General features: G+C 43.7%; 1 protein-coding gene across 1 annotated transcript in view; it reads right to left on the bottom strand.

The window, feature by feature from the left end:
* Positions 1-1421: 1421 nt before the first annotated feature.
* Positions 1422-18459, bottom strand: part of SIAH3 (siah E3 ubiquitin protein ligase family member 3) — a 41072-nt gene continuing 24034 nt past the window's right edge. Inside the window, exon 2 of the mRNA XM_041467072.1 lies at positions 1422-2015. Coding sequence (XP_041323006.1) covers positions 1422-2015 — 594 coding nt within the window. The remainder of the gene's footprint in view (positions 2016-18459) is intronic.

The raw sequence follows: 18459 nt of genomic DNA, 5'->3' as shown, positions 1-18459 counted from the left end.
CCTTCCTTGGTTTTCCAAGGGGCTCAAACTATGATCCTCAGTCTCTCTAGCTACTAACTGACCCAACCCACCAGATGTTTCTTGAAACAGCATTCGGGAGCAGCCAGACCACAGACACACACAGGCAGAAGGGAAAACAGGAAAAGACACTTTCCCATGGTTCTCATGTGTCACACTATCTGTTGAGCCCCCTCCTTCAACACGTCACTACTGCAGTGGGATTTCACTGCTGCTGTAGGCTGTGGAGGAAACAGGCCTGACTGCAGATGGGAATGAGTGACAAGAGATGGCCAGCACCTGCCTCCAACTCTCGCCCAAGGAACAATTCAAGAGAAGAAGCTCCTAGAGTAGCCTGTGTCTTTTTGTGACCATCTCTGTTTGTGAAACACCCTCAGGAGAACAAAGCAATGGTCACCCCTCACCACCACACAACAAAATGTATGCAAGGCAAAAAACTGTTGAGGTCTTTTTCAAAGAAGTGCCTATCAAATCTCAAAGCCAATTTGCAAATAGGTGTCCTATTCGTATTGCTGTGCATCAATATTTAGCAGCACAAACTGAGGGTCTAACTGGCACAGAATTCAGTAGCAAGATCAGTGTCCAGCTTAAGACCCTTCTTATGCTTTATTTTATGAAAATCTCGTTTTGAATACTTAAGGAAACAGCAGCTAAAAAGATGAATACCCCAATGGCTGGGTATGGTTATATTCATCCTATGGCCAGACCATCTAGCAATCTCTCCCTGCTGTTTATGATACAAGAGTGAGATTTAACCATGCTCACAGTGACCAACCACTAGCTGCCATTCCCAATTAAATGCAAAGTGAGGCTTCCCAGCCCTCTGCTCAGCAGAGGAGTGACTTTATCTTCTAAGCTTTCACTGTTTGGGTGAGAAGGTTGTTTCCTCAGAAGCTGAAGGGAGCTCAGAAACTGCCAGCTCCCGCAGGGCTTGGCTGTGCCCAAAATACAGGAGTTAAACCACTATCACTAATATGGAAACCTGGGTGCTCTTGTCCCGTGGAATACTTGACCTTTCATCAGGCACAGGGGCCTTTGGTCCATTAGGCAGGCAATGAAGGAAACATATTTGCATAGCATGGTCACACCAAAGGTTTCTGCCAGTCAGTCTGGGTGCACTTTTCATCAATAAGTGTTGTTTCCAGTGCTGCTGGAGGGCGACAATAAATTGATTAGCCTCTTTAAAATTTCTCATAAAATTGTATTAGCAAAACGGTAAATACATGACGCAGGGACCGTAACCACGGGATGTTTACATAATGCCCACTGTGGACAAGTACTAAATACCATAAAAGACCCGAGACCCCCACCCCCCGGTAAAAAGTCTGTGAGTTCTGGCTCTCAGAAGGCAGCTAGAGCACCATTGTTGTTGCTGTTGTTCCTCCTCCTCTTCCTCCTCCCCATCACATTTCAGCTTCGGAGCTGTGAACTTTGCTGGTGGTTATCGCAATTCCTATTGCTAGGCTTCCGTTGTCAGAAAAGAGTTGAGCCAGGGAAGTGTTCAGCACAAGGCAATCCCCATCTGAAATGACAGAGTCAACACACTCCAGGATCGACCTGGGGGTCGCCTCCCACTTGAGGCGCCTCTGGTTCCTGTTGAGCTCCAGCCGGTAGGTGAAGTTGTTGGCCTGGGTGGGCGTGCCGATCAGCATCATCGTGGCGAAGAACTGGGGGTGGCCCTCATACTTCTCCTGCTTCCTGAGGACCAGCAAAAACTGGTGGCCAAGGCAAGAGTGCATGATGATCCAGTCCGTGGGTGCGGGCAGGTGCATGTCCGTGGCCAGGAAGACAATCTCTGCGCCCTGAAGGATGTTGATGCGGTGGGTCTGCCTCAGGTGGGACACCACCACCTCCAGATGCCCTTCCCATGGGCAGGAGAAGAGCGGGCACGTGCAGGGGACCAGCTGGGGGTCATGCACTGCTTCGTGGTGATGGCAGGGAGGAAGGATGCCTTGCTCTGTGGACGCCTGCACAGCTGCACAGCGGGTCGGTGCATACTATGGGAAGAGAGAAATTAAATGTGAGGGCGCGTGGACCAGAAACCAGTGCAGATGTGCAAGGCACAGACCCCACAGTCATCAGCCACCCATACTCCACCTAAAGCAGCACCAGTGGGGGTTCAGAGAACGCAGCACACCGGGGATCAGACGCAGTCCTGACCTGCATGTGCACAGCACAAGGAGATGGCAGCTGCCTTTTTCTCCAGGAGAACAGACAAACTGTTTGAGCCATGATAAGTCACTTCAAATGAAAATGATGTATGTGTTTAAGGAGCAATTTCATTAGTTCAGGGGGAAAAATCTGATTAAAAAGAAAGAACAACTCAACAAAGCAAGGACAGCATGGGGCATTTTATATAGTTAAGAGTTTTGCTGCTCAGAACAAGGGAATGAAATATGTATGGCATTATTATTCTTTAATGAAACATACGGGCAAATACAGGCATTTTTCCTGAAACAATAGGCTTTATTACACCCATAATTTGTGAAATAAATGTCAGTTTTTATTGTATATGATACTGTCACTATTTTTTTGGTCAATGTATTTGTGCCTAATTGATGCTCTTACTACCATAAATCTTAAATTGCTCTCAAAGGTGCTTGGATGGCAGATTGAGGGCATTTTTATACTAAAGTAAATTTGGATTAAGGTAGGGCAGCTCACTAAAAAGGCAGCAGCTCTTGCAGAAGAATTCCACGTGAGGACTAAAAAGCAAACTGTTCTGCCTCTCTCAAGAGGATATTGCTGAAGAGAAATAAGTCTCACTCAGCCGAAAGTGTACTCACATGTAATCCTATTCAGGAAGAGTAATGTCTCTCCACAGTAACTGTGTGCATAGACAAACCCTAAGGCACAGGCATGCCGGTCATGATTCATCTTACCCAATTTTAAGTATTTACTTCACCCACCCAAGACAAAAACCTGGTTACCTGGGACTGCCTCTGCAGCCTGTAGAGTGAGGCAGCCCTTAGAGTGCAGGACTCAGATCTTAGCTGAAGTAGTTCAGCTTCTAAAGGTGACACCAGCTGATGCCAGAGAGACTGAGATCCAGTCTGCCTAGCTGTGCCTAAATTTTAGCTGTTTAAACATTTTTTTCTCGCTGAACTCCTCTTATAAAAGTACATCTCTTACATCCATTAACGTCCCTTACAGCAGTACATACCTATATATATATACACTTCGCTTTAACATATGCCCTAGGAAGATTAATGCAATTCACTAAATAGTGTCCCACACCCTCTTATTTTAATATATGTACCCAAAATGGCATGAACTACATTACAGTTGTAACATTTAACAGTTGTTCTCCTCCATGCCCCATCCAATTCATAGCAGATTTGGGATTTTTGAGCAGAGATTTGTTTTATCCAGGGGCAAGAGTAATCCCATATAATGGGTGGCAGATTTGCTGCAAAGGGTGTGTTGTCTTGTCTTGTTATGGATACCATGAAAACGTTAATTACAGCCTTGCTGTAAGCAGTTTTTCCCAGCAGAACATGCGCATTTCTTTACAGGATGTTTTGGAAGGCAATCTCTTGAGTAAACTGTCCTAAATCTCAGATCAGGGCTTCCTTGCCAACCAGGATGACAATTCCATCCATTCTCATTGTGTCAGTAGCTGCCAAAGGTTATGATGGATAGAGTAGGGTTGTGATTGCTGTTGCTGTGAAATTCATGGCTCTTCCCAAGGCACTGGATGTCAAAGGGAGCTGTTTCTTCTTTTTCTGGCATTTGATATGAAGAATAATTGACAAATTAACTTACTATTGAAACTTGCAGTTTTTTCTTTTGACAATTATTACTTCAGTAGTACTGTTCTACTTTTGCCTTCCTCATATTTTATTTGTTTTGCTGTATAAAATTCAAGAATATAAACTTTTTGAGAAGATAATGAATTGAGGACAGATAAATGGCTATCATTGTCTGGGAAATAAAACAGGCCATTATAAACTAATCAAGGTTTGTGGCTTTAGCTGCCTGCTTATCGCAGTGGGATTACTGGTTCACACTTAATTCTACATTAATTTTTGCATCCCATTAGGATGAAAGTTATGGTTAATTTAAACTCTTTGGTGAAGGAGGCTACTGCAATGGCAGATCATAAAAGCCTTTTAAAAAAAAATTCCTGAAATGCTAATTGCCTCATAAAATGAATTCTAATCTCCCAATCTAATGCAGTGGGTGTGAGCAATTACTTTCTCTCACCAAACTGTTAATGCAAAATTAGTGATTATACTAATTAAAACTAATGAACTCATACTCACATGCTGATAAACCTCTCAACCACTTGACAGGTTCCAGCCTTCTATCAGTTTTATTTAACTCCGCTTTTGGAAGATGAATCTTAAATTAACCTCTTGACTAACATTCAAAATTAGGTTTTGAAATTTGAAGCTTTATAGGCTGTGTATAATTCTTCTCCAAAGATTACCAGAGTAAGAGAAACCATTTCCACTGAGGATGAAATTGAATTTAGAAATGCATTCTCCTAATTTGAGAAACATGGAGAACAATGGTAGCTCATCCATCTAAACTGCATCCAAGGTAAGAAAATACAAATATCTTCAAAAATCTTTTTATGGCAAGCATGTCTCTATAGCTCTGGAAATGGAAAAATAAATTACAATAAGCAACTTATACGATATTTTTGTGTGTTTGCATATAATTATGAATTCCCTTTCATAACTCACAATTCTGAAATATTTCCAGAAACCACTTCAACAAAGGATTTCTGGTCTAACTTTGTTCATTTCAGGTTTATTGAAAATTCTGGAAACTCAGTACAAACCACATGATCTATTTTTATTCTTTGACTTGGTAAGAATCATTTTCAAAATCTGGCTTCTGAATTGTTTGATCATCCTGTTTCAAAATTTTAAATCTGTAGTATTTAGAAAGAAATGTTCAATAATTCCTTGTCACTTTTCAAAAAAAGTCCCAGATAAAAATATGATTTTACATTTATTTTTGAGGTGTGGGTGTAACTATCGGGGTGTTTGTGCTCTTGTTGGTCATTCATATGGCTGCGAATTGAAATGCTAAAATTGAAATGCAAAACAGGCAAAAAATGGTCACCTTGAGTGTATTTAAATGCTTGAATAAATATTTATGAACAGTTATTTCCATGTTAAAACTGCTCCGGTATTTACTTTCTACCATTTATTGCCCAATTACCTAATAAAATTAGATTTATTATATTGTTGTGTCAGTCCAGTATTATTCTCAATTATCTTTTATCCTGTTGGCCAATTTCAGTCAAATTGAACTACGGGATGGAATTCTCAAATGCTTTAATTTTCAATCATTTCTGAGAGAACAGGCATCAGGGTAGAGCAGCATGACCCTTTCATGTCTCCTGGGCGGAACAGCTGGCCACATGGGCAGTATTACATTGACAGACAGGAGAGAACCTAAACAATGGCAGTTTGATCCCAAATGGATTATAGACACCAGAGAACTCACATGAGACAGTGTCTTTATGAACAGGAGAAAAGGCTTCAGCCAGAGTGCTCCTCATTAGATGCAACATAATCCCACCATGAGGCACCAAACCGCAGGAAACCAGGCTCTGCTGCTCACAGAAAAATTTCTTTTTAATGATGCACCTTATTACAGAGCACTTCTTTTCAAGACCAAGTAACTTGGCAAAGACCAAATTATAAGCACACGGTGCTTTTCTTATGGAAAAAAAACCCCAACCAAACCATGACTAGATTTGAAGTGGGACACAGGGTTTCTGCTAAAAATGCAACAAATTGCTTTAGATGCGACACATTTGTTCTACCTTTGATGTTTGAGGGGTAAGTCCCTAACTCTGAAGACTGTCAGCACCTTTTACAGCCCGTGAAGAGTCCTGGAGTGCAATTCACTTGATTCCAAGTGGTGCTGAAAGAACATCCCACTGGACACCCTCGCTACGTGCAGACAGGACCAAACCCATCCTCAGCACAAGACCCACAGAGGTTTAACTGGCTGCTGGACAAGAAACAGAAGGACAACCCAATTTTAGTCAGGAAAGATGTGTACCACAATGGGCTTCTCCTGCTGTGCTGGAGACAACACAGCCCACAGAGAGAGACATGGATGCCTGCTCACGTGATGGTGTAAATCTGTGCCTCCCTACCATCATTACAACTCCAATGACTTGATGGAAAATTCAGGGCAAGGATGAAGGGTAGATGCAAGAGTTAAAGACCTCCAAGAGGTAAAGAATACACAAACACATCTCTGAGTCTGCAGCTGCAAAACTGAGGCACCCACCCGGGAGAAAGGGCTTTGCTATTGCTCCTCATGCTCTGAGGGACCTTTTGTGCTTGAACTAGTGAAGTCTTTAGATCAGCTATGGTGAAAATAGTGGCAACAGAGGCAGTAACCCACACTGCACCTCTGCTGGCTGGGTGGTGCAGGAACTAGATACACCACTGTGCCTCAAGCCGTGCTTCTCTGCTGCACATTGGCACAGCTTCAGCAGGGAGAGCAAGTGCAGCTGCTGCCCTGAGCAGCTAAGTGTCTTGCCATTGAAGTTCTGACTTAAAAATGGTGAATTTGCTCAAGATAAATCCCACAGAGTGAGGGAGAGTTGAAAGCGGTGCTCCTATCTTGTGGGAGAGGGCCTGGACACTGCTGGCCCAGAGTATAAGGAGGGTGAGTAGCACCACCACATTGTAGAAGAATAAACTCTGCTCAGGTCTTCAGAGTAAAGGTTAAGTGTCACCTTTCAGCACTTTCCAATGTTCCTCAGTGTTATACTGGAAACCTGGTTGCCTCATTCATACTTTTACTTGCTGTAATGCACATAATGTGCAAAAATCAGCCTTTCACATCCCTGTGAACAGTGTCAATGCGTACTGAGAACATTCCAAGGAGGAAGGACAGGGACTGGTTCACTGCCCAGTAAATAAGTGTTTCTGACAGGAAAGCAGGTGCTGCAAATAATCATCTTTTTCCAGAGACTTCACACCTATGCAACTGCATTTTCTCCAGTGGTCACACACACTTTGCAAACACTCATCAATTCACCCACTCGCTGGGCTCTTTGCCTGGGGCAGTCAGTGGTGTGGTCTGAAGGCCACCACGGTGGGGCTTCTGAGCAGGGCCACACAGAAAACTGCAAAGATGAAAACAAAGCCATCACACACATGCCACCCAGCCCAAACCAGAGGACAGCGCTCCCTCTCTACCCCAGTCCAGCCTTAGCACACCCTGAGGCATTGCAAACCAATCCTCCTCCCAAGAGGAAATTACTCCTTCCATGAGCCCAAACCCTCTCCTCTTCATCCACTGCTTTCTTGGCTGGATTGCAGGAGAGTTGGTAGGAGCTGTACATGTTCATGGCAGCTGCAAGCTTTGGTGGGAGCCAGGGATTGAGAGGGGCTGTGCTCACAGCCCCTGTTACAACCCCACCAACCTGCCTGTGACAAGGAACAACAAGGAATGCGGTCACCCTGTAGGTGTGTAAGCAACTGGAAATGAGCACTGAAAATTCAGTGGATTTTTGACATTGACCTAAAGATTTTTGCAGACAAGGAGGGACCTGGGCCTGCAGCTGTGAGATTGCTTTGAGTGAGCAGCTTCCAGGGCCTTCAGCAACTTTCAGCAACCATGACAACTTTTAGGGAATCTGCTGAAACAAATAGGCATTTTCTTTGCCAGTGATATGTGCCATTTATTCAGTTTTCCTACTGTCTTCCTCCTATTTCTTGGCTTCTCAGGGGCTGACTGCTTCTTCTCATCTGTATGGAAACTGCCTCCAGTAATTTTCTAATCCTCAATTTCTTTCTGCCTCACAAAAGCTTTGCCACCCACTAACATCCACCTCCACGTTACTTACACCCACCTCACAGGGACAGAAGCTCAAAAGAACTATAAAGGTGACATGAAGAAAGTAGTGAGTCTTTTAATCCTGGTCTTCATTTAATTTATCTTCTGCTCTTTTTTAATATGCTGATGAGATTTTTTAAGTCTTTCAGATGAAAGAAAAGAGAAGGAAAAAACTCCAGCCCCCTCAACCTATTTTGTCAAAAGCTGTACTTTCATATCTGAAATTAAGAAATCCAAGCCAGGGATCATGTTGGGGATTTATTTAAAATTTTAATTACACAAAATCCTCTTCATTATGAATGCATCAGTTGAATTTCTTAAGTACTAAATATTATTTGCAGCTTTGGCAGTGGAAGGATTTGTTTTCCTTACTATCAAATGGCAGTGAGAGGACAACTTCAAGCTCATTTTACTAATCTCACTTTGCAACATAATCAGGCGTGACTTGGTGACACAGCGCACGGGATGTGTTAATGGCTGTCCTCATGCTAATTACACACCTCTGACTACACAGAGAAAATGCAGCTTTAGTACATGCCCATGCTGTACCACACACTTCTCTCTATCAGATGACCCCAAATTTGAGATGAATCTACATATATACAGAGGTATTTTGGAAAAAAAATCACTGTTTTTTGGTAGATCTAAAAATTTATGATTCATTATTTTAAATGTATCCCAGGTGAAAAGAAAGATGTTATTCTCAAAATTAATCCATTGCTTTCTATTAAAAAAAAATCTTTTTGTTCAGCATTAACTGTCATGCACTCTTGAAGTGCAAGCAAAAAACTTCAGGAAATTCAATCTTCTTCGATATATTGAAAACAATGTAATTATAATGAAATATAAACAGGATCCACACTAAAACATTTCAGTCCATAGATGCTTTCTGAGACAGACCGTGTGGACACTGCTAGGATGGAGCAGGGTCACACTCTGCAGCTCTCCTACTTCAAACCTAAGTTTGATTAACCCTTCCAAGCCCAGATGGGCACCAAAACTTCCTGTGCTTCAAACTGAAGGGAGATGCACCACCCTGATGACCCTCAGCCAAAGCTGCAGCAGGGTCATGGACACCCAGGAAAATGATCCCAATTTAGATGCTGTGTTTGGTGGATCTCACCTGAGATCACTTTCTGTGCTCTCTTTGAGAAATAAAATAGACTATCAGATGCAAGCAAAACCATGTGCACGGGCAGTTCCTGTGCGTCCTGTACATGCAAATAACTGCATCTGGCAGCTATTTGCTACTCAAAATAAAAGGCTAGGCTGGAGGGTGGGACATGCCCTTGGGACCTGATTTGCAAGTTGTATTCTCTTTGCTGCATTTTAGGGCTGGGTGCAGTGCAGTGAGAGCAAACCATAGCAAAGTGTATCTGATGCTGCATTGCAACTGCTGATGCACTGGGGTGTGCAGACATTTACCATCTTCTCTTTGGACTAGAAGATTTTATGTCTTGATTTAAGCAAGGGTGATGCCTCCAAATGCCATCCCCTTTGGCCACACAAGGCAAGTGTCAGACGCCAAGGCACATCCTATCAGTTCTTTCTCCACAAGGGCAGGGTGCAACCATTGTTTATCAGTAGCTTGCTCATGAGACGCTGCTGATCCTGGCTCTGGGTGAGGGAATGAGCAGCCTGCATGTGTACAATAGAGATAATCAAAAATGCAGAGTTATCTGGAGGTTTGCTTCATCCTTTATCCACTTTGTATTTTGGATAAAGCCTGTTCACAAAATGCAAAACCATTATAGGCTTTAATTAAAAGCAAAGTGATAAAGCACTTCCAAGCTGCGTCTGCTCTGACTGATAGGGAAGGCAGAGTTCACAAGAGCCCTATATCTGACCTGTTGATTTTGTGGTTTACATTCATACTGAAAAAGAAATTAATATGGAAAAGAATTAAAAAAAAAAAAAAGAAAGAAAGAAGAAATGATTGCCCACTGTGCTCATAAACTTAGCAGTTCAGACTGCCTCTAAATTACTCATCATCTGATATTCATTTACAAGTTACTACAGTAACAGCGTGTCTCCAAGAAAAGGAGATTTGCTGGTGTCATCTGAGATAATTAGACCAAATCCACCCTGAGACAATTGAATTTCTCCCCTTCCATCAGACAATCTCCAGCTATCACAATTATATGACATGTAAGTCCATTAAGTGCTCTTTCAGAGATGCACCCCAGGAGTGCCAAAGGATGGCACAAACATTACTGGTCTCCTGGCAGGAGAGAAGGGATGAGGTGGTGGCTGTTGAACAAGCCCACAGCCTCTCTTGGTGGGACCAGTGTCTCTAATCCCACCTATGCACCCTTCCTGGCTCTGTCGTCTATGTCACATTGCTCTGACAACTGTCACAGGGCAATGTGCAGCTAAGCCTGTGCCAGACTGGTCACTGTGGAGTGCAGACAGTAGGCTGGGGCCAGGTAGGGGTAGTGAGGAGGGAACACAGGGCTCTCAGTGCTGCCATCCCTGTCTCCCTGTCCTGTCTCCACAGGTTCTGCCTGTGCCTACAACTCTGTAGCAGTCACTGACAAATGTATGAGCCATAAAACACTCCATATTTTTAGCTAAGACTTTCTCCTGGGAGCTGTTTCTGAGGAAATGAAAGGGTGTCTTAAAGTCATGTCTGTGTCCTTCTTGCTGAGGCACTGCTGGTACCAGCAAGCAGTGGGCATCCCAAACACACCCAAGATGGCCTGGTGTGGTGGGGTCATGCCCAGGTTATAGAAGAGGGGGAAATAAATTGTTTCTAGCTCAGAGTAACTCTTTATTCCCCTGCACATCTCTACCCATTCTCCACAAGTGACTTTCAGCTTGTCCTTGCTCTGGGTACCTTGCAATGTAAGTGTGGCACTGAAGGAAAAGTCTCCCTGTTACAAGACAACCTAAAATTCATCCTTTTTTCACTGTCAGATGAAAGCGTGTTTTGAGTTTGTGTAAGAAAGGGGAAAAAAAACCCCACAAAACAACCCAGAAAATCCATGTGAGCTGTTAGCTTTGGGCATGAAAAGCAAACAGCAAGTCTGGGTAAATTAATTTAGTTGGTGTAATGTATGCAAATGCTTCATTGGCATATTCTTTGCAGTAAGGAAAGGGACATTTCTCTGGGAACATTTGTCTTGTGTCTCAAATATTCTTTTAATTTTGTGCAAATCGTAGCCTGTTCCTTCTTCGTCCTCCCCCTCAAATTCTCAAAGAATAGTTCTAGAAGTTTTTTTCATGTGGGGAGGATACAGGTAGAAAGAAAGAACAGAAAGGGAGGCTCAGCTTAGCCTGAGAAGACAATGTTCCATTGCTATTAATAGACTGAAAATTTAAAAGGTTTTGTTAAAAAAAAAAAAAAACAACCTAACAAGAAAATGAAAACCAAAATCCACAGCAGCCTTCTAAGTTAACATTCCTGCTTATGGAAAGCTACAGTCTATCCTGTTCAGGAGAGGTCGGGTCAGTCAGTCTGTGTTGTGCCTCCTGCAGCTCTGTTGTTTTGGGGAGAATTTGGGGGGTCCCCTGGCCCCTCCTAGCCTGCTGGCACCTGCCTTCTGACCTTGTGTGCCAGCAGCAGGAGGGAGTGTAGCACCACCGAGTCACAGAAGGTTTGGGGTAGAAGGGGCCTTTGCAGATCATCTAGTCCCAGTGCCCTGCCATGGACAGTGACATCTGCCACTAGACCAGGCTTCCCAAAGTCCCATCCAAACTGGCCATCAATAATTCCAGGGATGGAGCATCCACAGCTTCTCTGGGCAACCTCTTCCCCATCTCACTATCCTCACAGTAAAGATTTTTTCATTATGTCTAATCCAATCTTGCTGTCCTTCAGTTTAAAACTGTTACTTCTTGTCCTGTTACTACAAGCCCTGGTAAAAAAAGTGTCTCTCCATCTCTTCTATCATGCTTTATAAACTGAAAAGCTGCAATCAGATCTCCTTGGAGCATTCTCTTCTCCAATCCCATCTCTTTCAGCCTGTCTTTGTAGGAGAATTGCTTCAGCCTCTGATCACCTTCATGGCCCTTCTTTGGATCTGCTCCAACAGGTTCACATCCTTCTTGTGCTGGAATCCCTGGAGCTGGATGCAGTATTCTGGTTAGGGTCTCACAAGAGTGGGGGAGACAGGCAGAATCACCCCTTCTGACCTGCTGGTCACGTTTGTGTTTATGCAGACCAGGATATGGTTGGCTTTCTGGGCTGCAGGTGCATATTGCAGAGTCGTATCTGATTTTATGTGGACAGGTACTCCCAAGTCCTTTTCCACAGGACTGCTCCAAACCCATCCATCACTCAGCCTGTATTGATACCTGGGATTGACCTGACCCAGGTGCAGGGCCTTGCACTTGATCTTCATGAGATCCACAGGGCCCTGCTCCTCAAGCCTCTCAAGGTCCCTTTGGATAACATGCCTGCCTTCAAATGAATCAACTGCAGCACTCAGCTTGATATCATCTGCAAACTGGCACTGATCCCACTGCCTATATCACTGATGAAGGTATTAAATAGTATTTAATACTATTAATAGTATTGGTCCCAGTATGGGACCCTTATGGGACACACCAGTTGTTACTGGTTTCCACTTCCATTGGCTGTTACTCTTTGGATGCTGCCATCCAGTCAATTCCTTATTCATCTAACAGTCCATTCATCAAACCCATACCTCTCTCCAACCTAGAAGTAAGGATATTGTAGGGGATGGTATCAAAACCCTTAGGGAAGTGGAAGTAGATGGCAATTGTAGCTCTTCCCTAGTCTGCTGATGCAGCCACTCCATTGAATAAAGCTGCCAAAATAGTCAGGCATGATTTGTCTCTGGTGAAGCCACGGGGGCAGTCTCTAATCACATCCCTGTCTTCCACATGTTTTGACATCTTCCAGGAGGATCTGCTCCATGATTTTATCAGGCATGGAGGTGAGGCTGACTGCTTGGATATCACCAGGGAATGACGAGGTTGTTCATGGGGAAAACAGGCACAATCAGACGTGAGAGACCCATTACCCAGCAGAGTTGCACTCCCTGGAGTCTAGTTATTTTTGAAGTCAGAAAACCATTAGCATAGACTATGCAGCTCTGGCTGCAGCACCACAGGCTCTTTCTATCAGCTCTGGTCTCTCTGGTTCTCCATTCTAAAATTTCCTATTTCAGTGGAAATAGGAAATTTCCTACAGGAAATAGGTGCAAGTGGAGCACCAGGAAAAGGAGACAGAGGACCACATTTCTTATTCAGAGCCATTTTCACTCTTAAATGTCCCTCATCACACCCTCACTTGTCTTGTGGCAAGGATTTAACTTCAGCCAGGTCCTCCCCATGCTGGCAGCTTAATACCTGCTCTTATAAACTTGTCTGGCTGTACAATATTCTATAAATTGCACATCATAAAAGTGAAAAATTTTACAACTGTTCTGATACACTTATGGGTTTTGAGGATTTGACAGTGGGGTAGATTTTTAAAATTTATTTTCAGCTTTCTATAGAGAGCTTTTTAGAGAGCTTTCTGTGTGACATATTATTGAACAAGATGACAGACCACTCATTTCATCACATTGAAGGTGTTTCTGCCTTTCTTTCCAGGACAAACTTCTCTCCTTCCCAAAGGGCTGCACACAGGAAGCAGGGATTCTCAGGGATGGGGCGGAGGGAACATCTGCTCCCCATTTCTCACAGTGCAGGCAACAGCCTCCCTGCCCTTGGAGGGTGCCCTCAGGCCACTGAGATGTCTGCTGCAATCCCTGCAGCCTGTTGGGATGTGACCCTGCAGCAGACAGCATGGCTTTGCTGCAAGGAACTGCATCATTTGGAGTGAGCAATATATCCCCTGCTGGTTTCAGATAGAGCTGGGAGAGCTCTGAGCAGCCCTCCGGGATCAGGCTTAACAAGCAGGAATGGCTGTGTGGTGTTTTGTGCAGTCTGTCTTGCCAAAAGCACGAATAATGTGTGAAGTGACTGCTAGAGGGACACCCACACTCCCAGGAGGAGCCACTCAAGTGTTTCTACAACTTCACCAGCAGCTACTTGCTTGGTGAAGGCTGTTAGGCACCTTCATGCCCTTGTCAACAGAGCTTCCATCTGTTTTTAAACCCCTTCATTTCCCTCCTTTGCACCCTATACGTATGCAGTGATGGCTTACCCTTTAAATTCCAACTCCACAGCGAGTCCATGCTTATTCAGAAAAACATCTTTTAGACCTACAGGGTTTGCAAAGACTTCATGGATAAAGATAACAATAGTCAGCTGAGGAAACACCTGTGACAAACAGATGGCTAAATTTTGGGCAGGATTTGTCTCATCTAAATGTATATGCCTAAAAGATCAACATGTTCAAATCTGACATGCTCATCTGAAGCTCCCTTAATAACAGAGATAAGATGTACCTTCACAGAGAAATTCATCATCCCTATCTTGAACATGTCTATCTTCCTGAAAGATGAAATTACCATGAGCACCTGGAGGAGATGTTCACTTCTCTTCCTAAGCTAGAATTGGAGCTGGGGTCACCGGCCCAGAAGTGGGCACCAGTCTTGCAAAGTTCCACCATGTTCAGTAAATCAGCAGTCACTCAGACTCTGAGTAGCAAGGGTGTCAGGACACAGCCACTGTGACTGTTTAATGGGTGATTATGAGCTGCCTATTTGCCTAATGCAGAAAATCCCTGGAGCTGACACATTTTCTTCCCAGCTAAGGGCTGGTCATCCTAATTTTCAGGCAGCTAGATTTAACAGTGAAATAAAACTAATTTACAGCTCTTGCCATTAGGAGGACAAATTTTCTTCTCTGTCCTTCGGGTGAGAGGCACTATAACAAATGAATGATTACTGACCCATGATACCTATTAGAGATTGCAGTTGGGTCATCTCATTTGTTGTTTTAACAGAAGAAATTAAGAGCCTAGCAGGGCTATGGCAAAAATTGAATTGATGATGAGATGAATACTGCCTTTTCCAGAGGCTCTTCTAGAATTATCTGTGGGAAAAGCCCAGTGACATCAGGACCTTCAGCTGTGGGCCCAAATTTTTTGAGCCTAGTAGGACTTTCCACTCACACAGACTTCCTCCCATTGCTCCCATTGCACCTGGAAGTGCAATCCAGCTGCCAGATGCTGGAGTTCGTAGAGATAAAGGAGCAGTTAGCCATGTACTTACTTGGCTCTTTTCCCTCTGTTACTGCCTGCAGCTAAACTGCCCACCATTGTTTTTGAATCAACAAGAGGTAAGTGCATAGGACAGTTTCCTCCCACTGTGACAGATTCCTGTGTTCTTAGTCTTATGCTGATTGAAAAGCAGTCTCTGCTGTCAAGTAACAAAGCCAGTCTCCTTCAAAAGCATCCTCAGTGCAGGGAAACCAATAGCTTCCAAGTTTCAGGGGAAATATTGAAGAATGTCATGGATAACCTAGCTTTGAGCTGTGTGAAGGCAAAATTAGACTCCAGAATTCTGCAGAGTCTCAAACTTAAGACACACATGCTTGGCTTCTTCTGAGACCCTCCTGCCCCTAGACAGATTGTGGGGCCATCCCACCCTAGCGGCTCAGCACCACAACACCCATCCTGGTCTGAGCCTGTGCTCCAGCTGCACCCTGGGTCAGCTTTCCCTGCTCCAGCAACATTGCTCTCCTCCTTGCAACCTACCCAGACTCTCCAGCCTTTCCCAGCTGCATGACACCATGCCCTGGCCTTGTCTCATGTACTGAAGGAAAGAAAAGTCTAATAATTGCTGCTACTAAACAGCTAATAGTTAGTCTTTAGTTGACTTGTTCTTTTTTTTCTGGTCTAAGATGGAAAACTGTCCCATTGTCTTTCACTCCTAGAGGTCTGTCCACACTCTGCCACAGAGTAAATCAGCAGACACAGAAAGTACCATCTCTACTTTGCTTTCCACATGAGCTTTCTCCCCATTTATTTCTGGTCCCTGTTTTACATGAAGATCTGCTTTAGCTTTTGGGCTTGCTCCAGCACCATTCGCTAAAATTCTATTAAGTATTGATTGGTAACAGATATATTACAGGGCAATGCTAGTGAGGATACATTAAGTAAATGGAGGAGCAGGCCCATGCTGCTTTCTTCCTTTTACCAGAATGGCAATCATCAGCAGCAGAGTTGTACAGGGTCTGCAACAGCTGTGGCTTGAACCAGCCAGAGATCATCCAAGTTAATAGACTGTGGAGAAGACTCGGTGCTGCGTTAAATGCTGTGGGCCTGGTAGTGCCCTTGGGTACAGAGTACATAGATGGTCTTGTGAAATTAGAATGGTTTAAGGAAGAAACTCTTGTAATTCAAGGCTCCCCAGTATTCTCATGGTCTGTTATACTGATCCATGTTTCATTTTCACTTATTACGGCTCAATATTTAATTTCCTTTGTACTTAGAAAGGTGCCCAGACCAGGTGACAGTGATGACTGGCTACTATTTTTCAAGTAATGTAACTCAGGCAGTGAAGTAGAAAGGACATTATGAAAGAGAACAGCAAAGGTGAGGCATAGTCACAACTCCAGGTGGTGGACATTAAGGCAACCCTGGTAGAAGATGAGAGGAGAGTGAATGTTTTAGGATGAGAAACTGAGGTTAAAAAGAGTGTTAAGAAGAATTCTTTGCATTAAAGCAGGGAGCACGGTAATCTACAACTCTTCCTTAACAGTTACATGTGAAAAAGAAAATCAGTGACAGTGGTGTTAACCTAAACTGACTTGCAAATGCCCTTTTGCTGGAGTTCCTTGCTACAGACCATATACAGGTGACTGTAGTTAAAGGAATGCAGGTGGAAAATTTAGAAAAGACTTCATAAAACAGCAACAGGATTGAGGAAAATCATCTGCAGCCGTAGAGTGGCAGAGCTACAGCTAAAATTACTTCCCAGTTTGGTCTGGCATTGCCCTGATTCTGTTTTCACTTGGCTATTTCTCTCCACTGCCTGTCAGGGGAGTTGAGGGTGACTGAGCTGCACTCAGATGCAGATATCAGCTTTTCAGTTCTTATACTAAGGTGAGATGAATCCCACTTTGCTCCGGCCTCTGAGCTCCCTTGTAACCTTCAAGGCCTTTGAGTCTTTCTCTTCCTGATCCATCTACCTGGCCCCACTCTGGCTCATCCCTAATTTATCAGCAGAGGCTACCTTTATACAGGTGAATAAAACAAATCAGGAATAATTTCCTGGCCCTGAGATGAAGTGGAACACCTTTTGTCCATGTGGTTTAATTTACCATTCACACAGAGTGGCCTCTTCTTTGTGTCTGGTGGAAACAGCTCCTGGTCTCTCCAAGGCAGTGAAGGAGAATGCTTGCTGGTATGTGCCAAATCTGGGAAGAATGCTGCCCATCACACTGCATGGATAATTGCAAGTTGGAGTTGTGGCCTTGGCCTGCTGTGGTTTGGTAGATAGAGCCACATCTGAATTTCCCACACCTAGAGGTGGCTCAGCATGTGCAGGCAAGAGGTAAAAATCCACATCAGGGGGCTTTGTGTCCTGGTTCCCTTGAAGGTTAATGGCTGCACAGAGACTGACAGCCTTCAGGGACTTCTTTTGACACCTTTCCTAAGCACTTGGTCATTTGAAAGTGAAAATAATAAGCACTTTCCTGTGAAAGGCTTTTTCTTTTGGCATCTTATGTCAAGATGAAGTTACACGTCAGGTACGTGTTTGTTTTCATAAAGCACTATGTAAAGAGCCTCTCTTCTTCAAGTGCACATTTTGTCAGCAGCTTTTGGACTGGTTTCAACTCCTCAGCCGTACTGCAGCCCTTCTATGTCTAGGAGAGGGCATTCAGGTTTTACTTTCCCTGTCAGCTGCAGAGTCACACCATTTTGCAAACTGCCCTTGAAATCAATGCAGTTGCTGTATTAGAAATACTTAGCACATAAATTGTAGGACATGAGGCAGTGCGTGTAACAAGGCATGATAACCATGCACTGAACCTGCTGTACAAGCTCATTTCAAAATCTAGCACACACTCCTTGCTCTTCCACTTGCTTGATTCAGAGCTTTGAGGAAGGGCGTGCTTGTGAGCATGCATTGCTAACCACATCCCAACTCCAGTCAGTCAGAAATGGGGCTGAGCTTTCTCACATGTTGCATTTTTTAATGATGATATTCCCACTCTGCCGGCTTGATGTTAAAATGAGCTTTCCCACCTAATTTTTTCACTTTCACCTGAATCTGAGGATGTTACTGGGTGGGCAATGGTTAAATAACAATAAAACAGGAATGGAAGCGTCACACCCCCATCTCAGCAGATGCCTTTGCAGGACTTGATTGTGTCCACAGTGATAAACAATTATAAAGGGACATCTTACCCTAGGGTAGTGAGCCAGTGAGGGGAAGAATGGGAACTAACTGTGCAAGTTTACATATGCACAGGCATTTGATGGAAAGGATGCATCCAGAATGAGTTCTGGTTTCCAAACCTACCAAGAAAGGCTACATCTATGCATGTAACTATTAAAGGTTTATCTTCTGTTTCACAAACCCAAGCCTACAAAAAGACAAACTCATTTACCAGGGAAAGACTTTCTATGCAAAAAACCTAAAGTCTCCTTAAATGTGCCAAATTGATTTCTTTGTCTTCAGGCAGGAATATCAATTAAGCAGAGGTTATGTCCTAGCTTAAAAGCAGTGTGAGATTTATGTGAACAATCAGTTT

Source organism: Pyrgilauda ruficollis, unplaced genomic scaffold (assembly GCF_017590135.1).
Source record: "Pyrgilauda ruficollis isolate IOZ18807 unplaced genomic scaffold, ASM1759013v1 scaffold20, whole genome shotgun sequence".
NCBI classification, from domain to species: Eukaryota; Metazoa; Chordata; class Aves; order Passeriformes; family Passeridae; genus Pyrgilauda; species Pyrgilauda ruficollis.
Note: the sequence above shows the minus strand (reverse complement) of the source record. Positions and strands in the feature narration are given on the sequence as shown.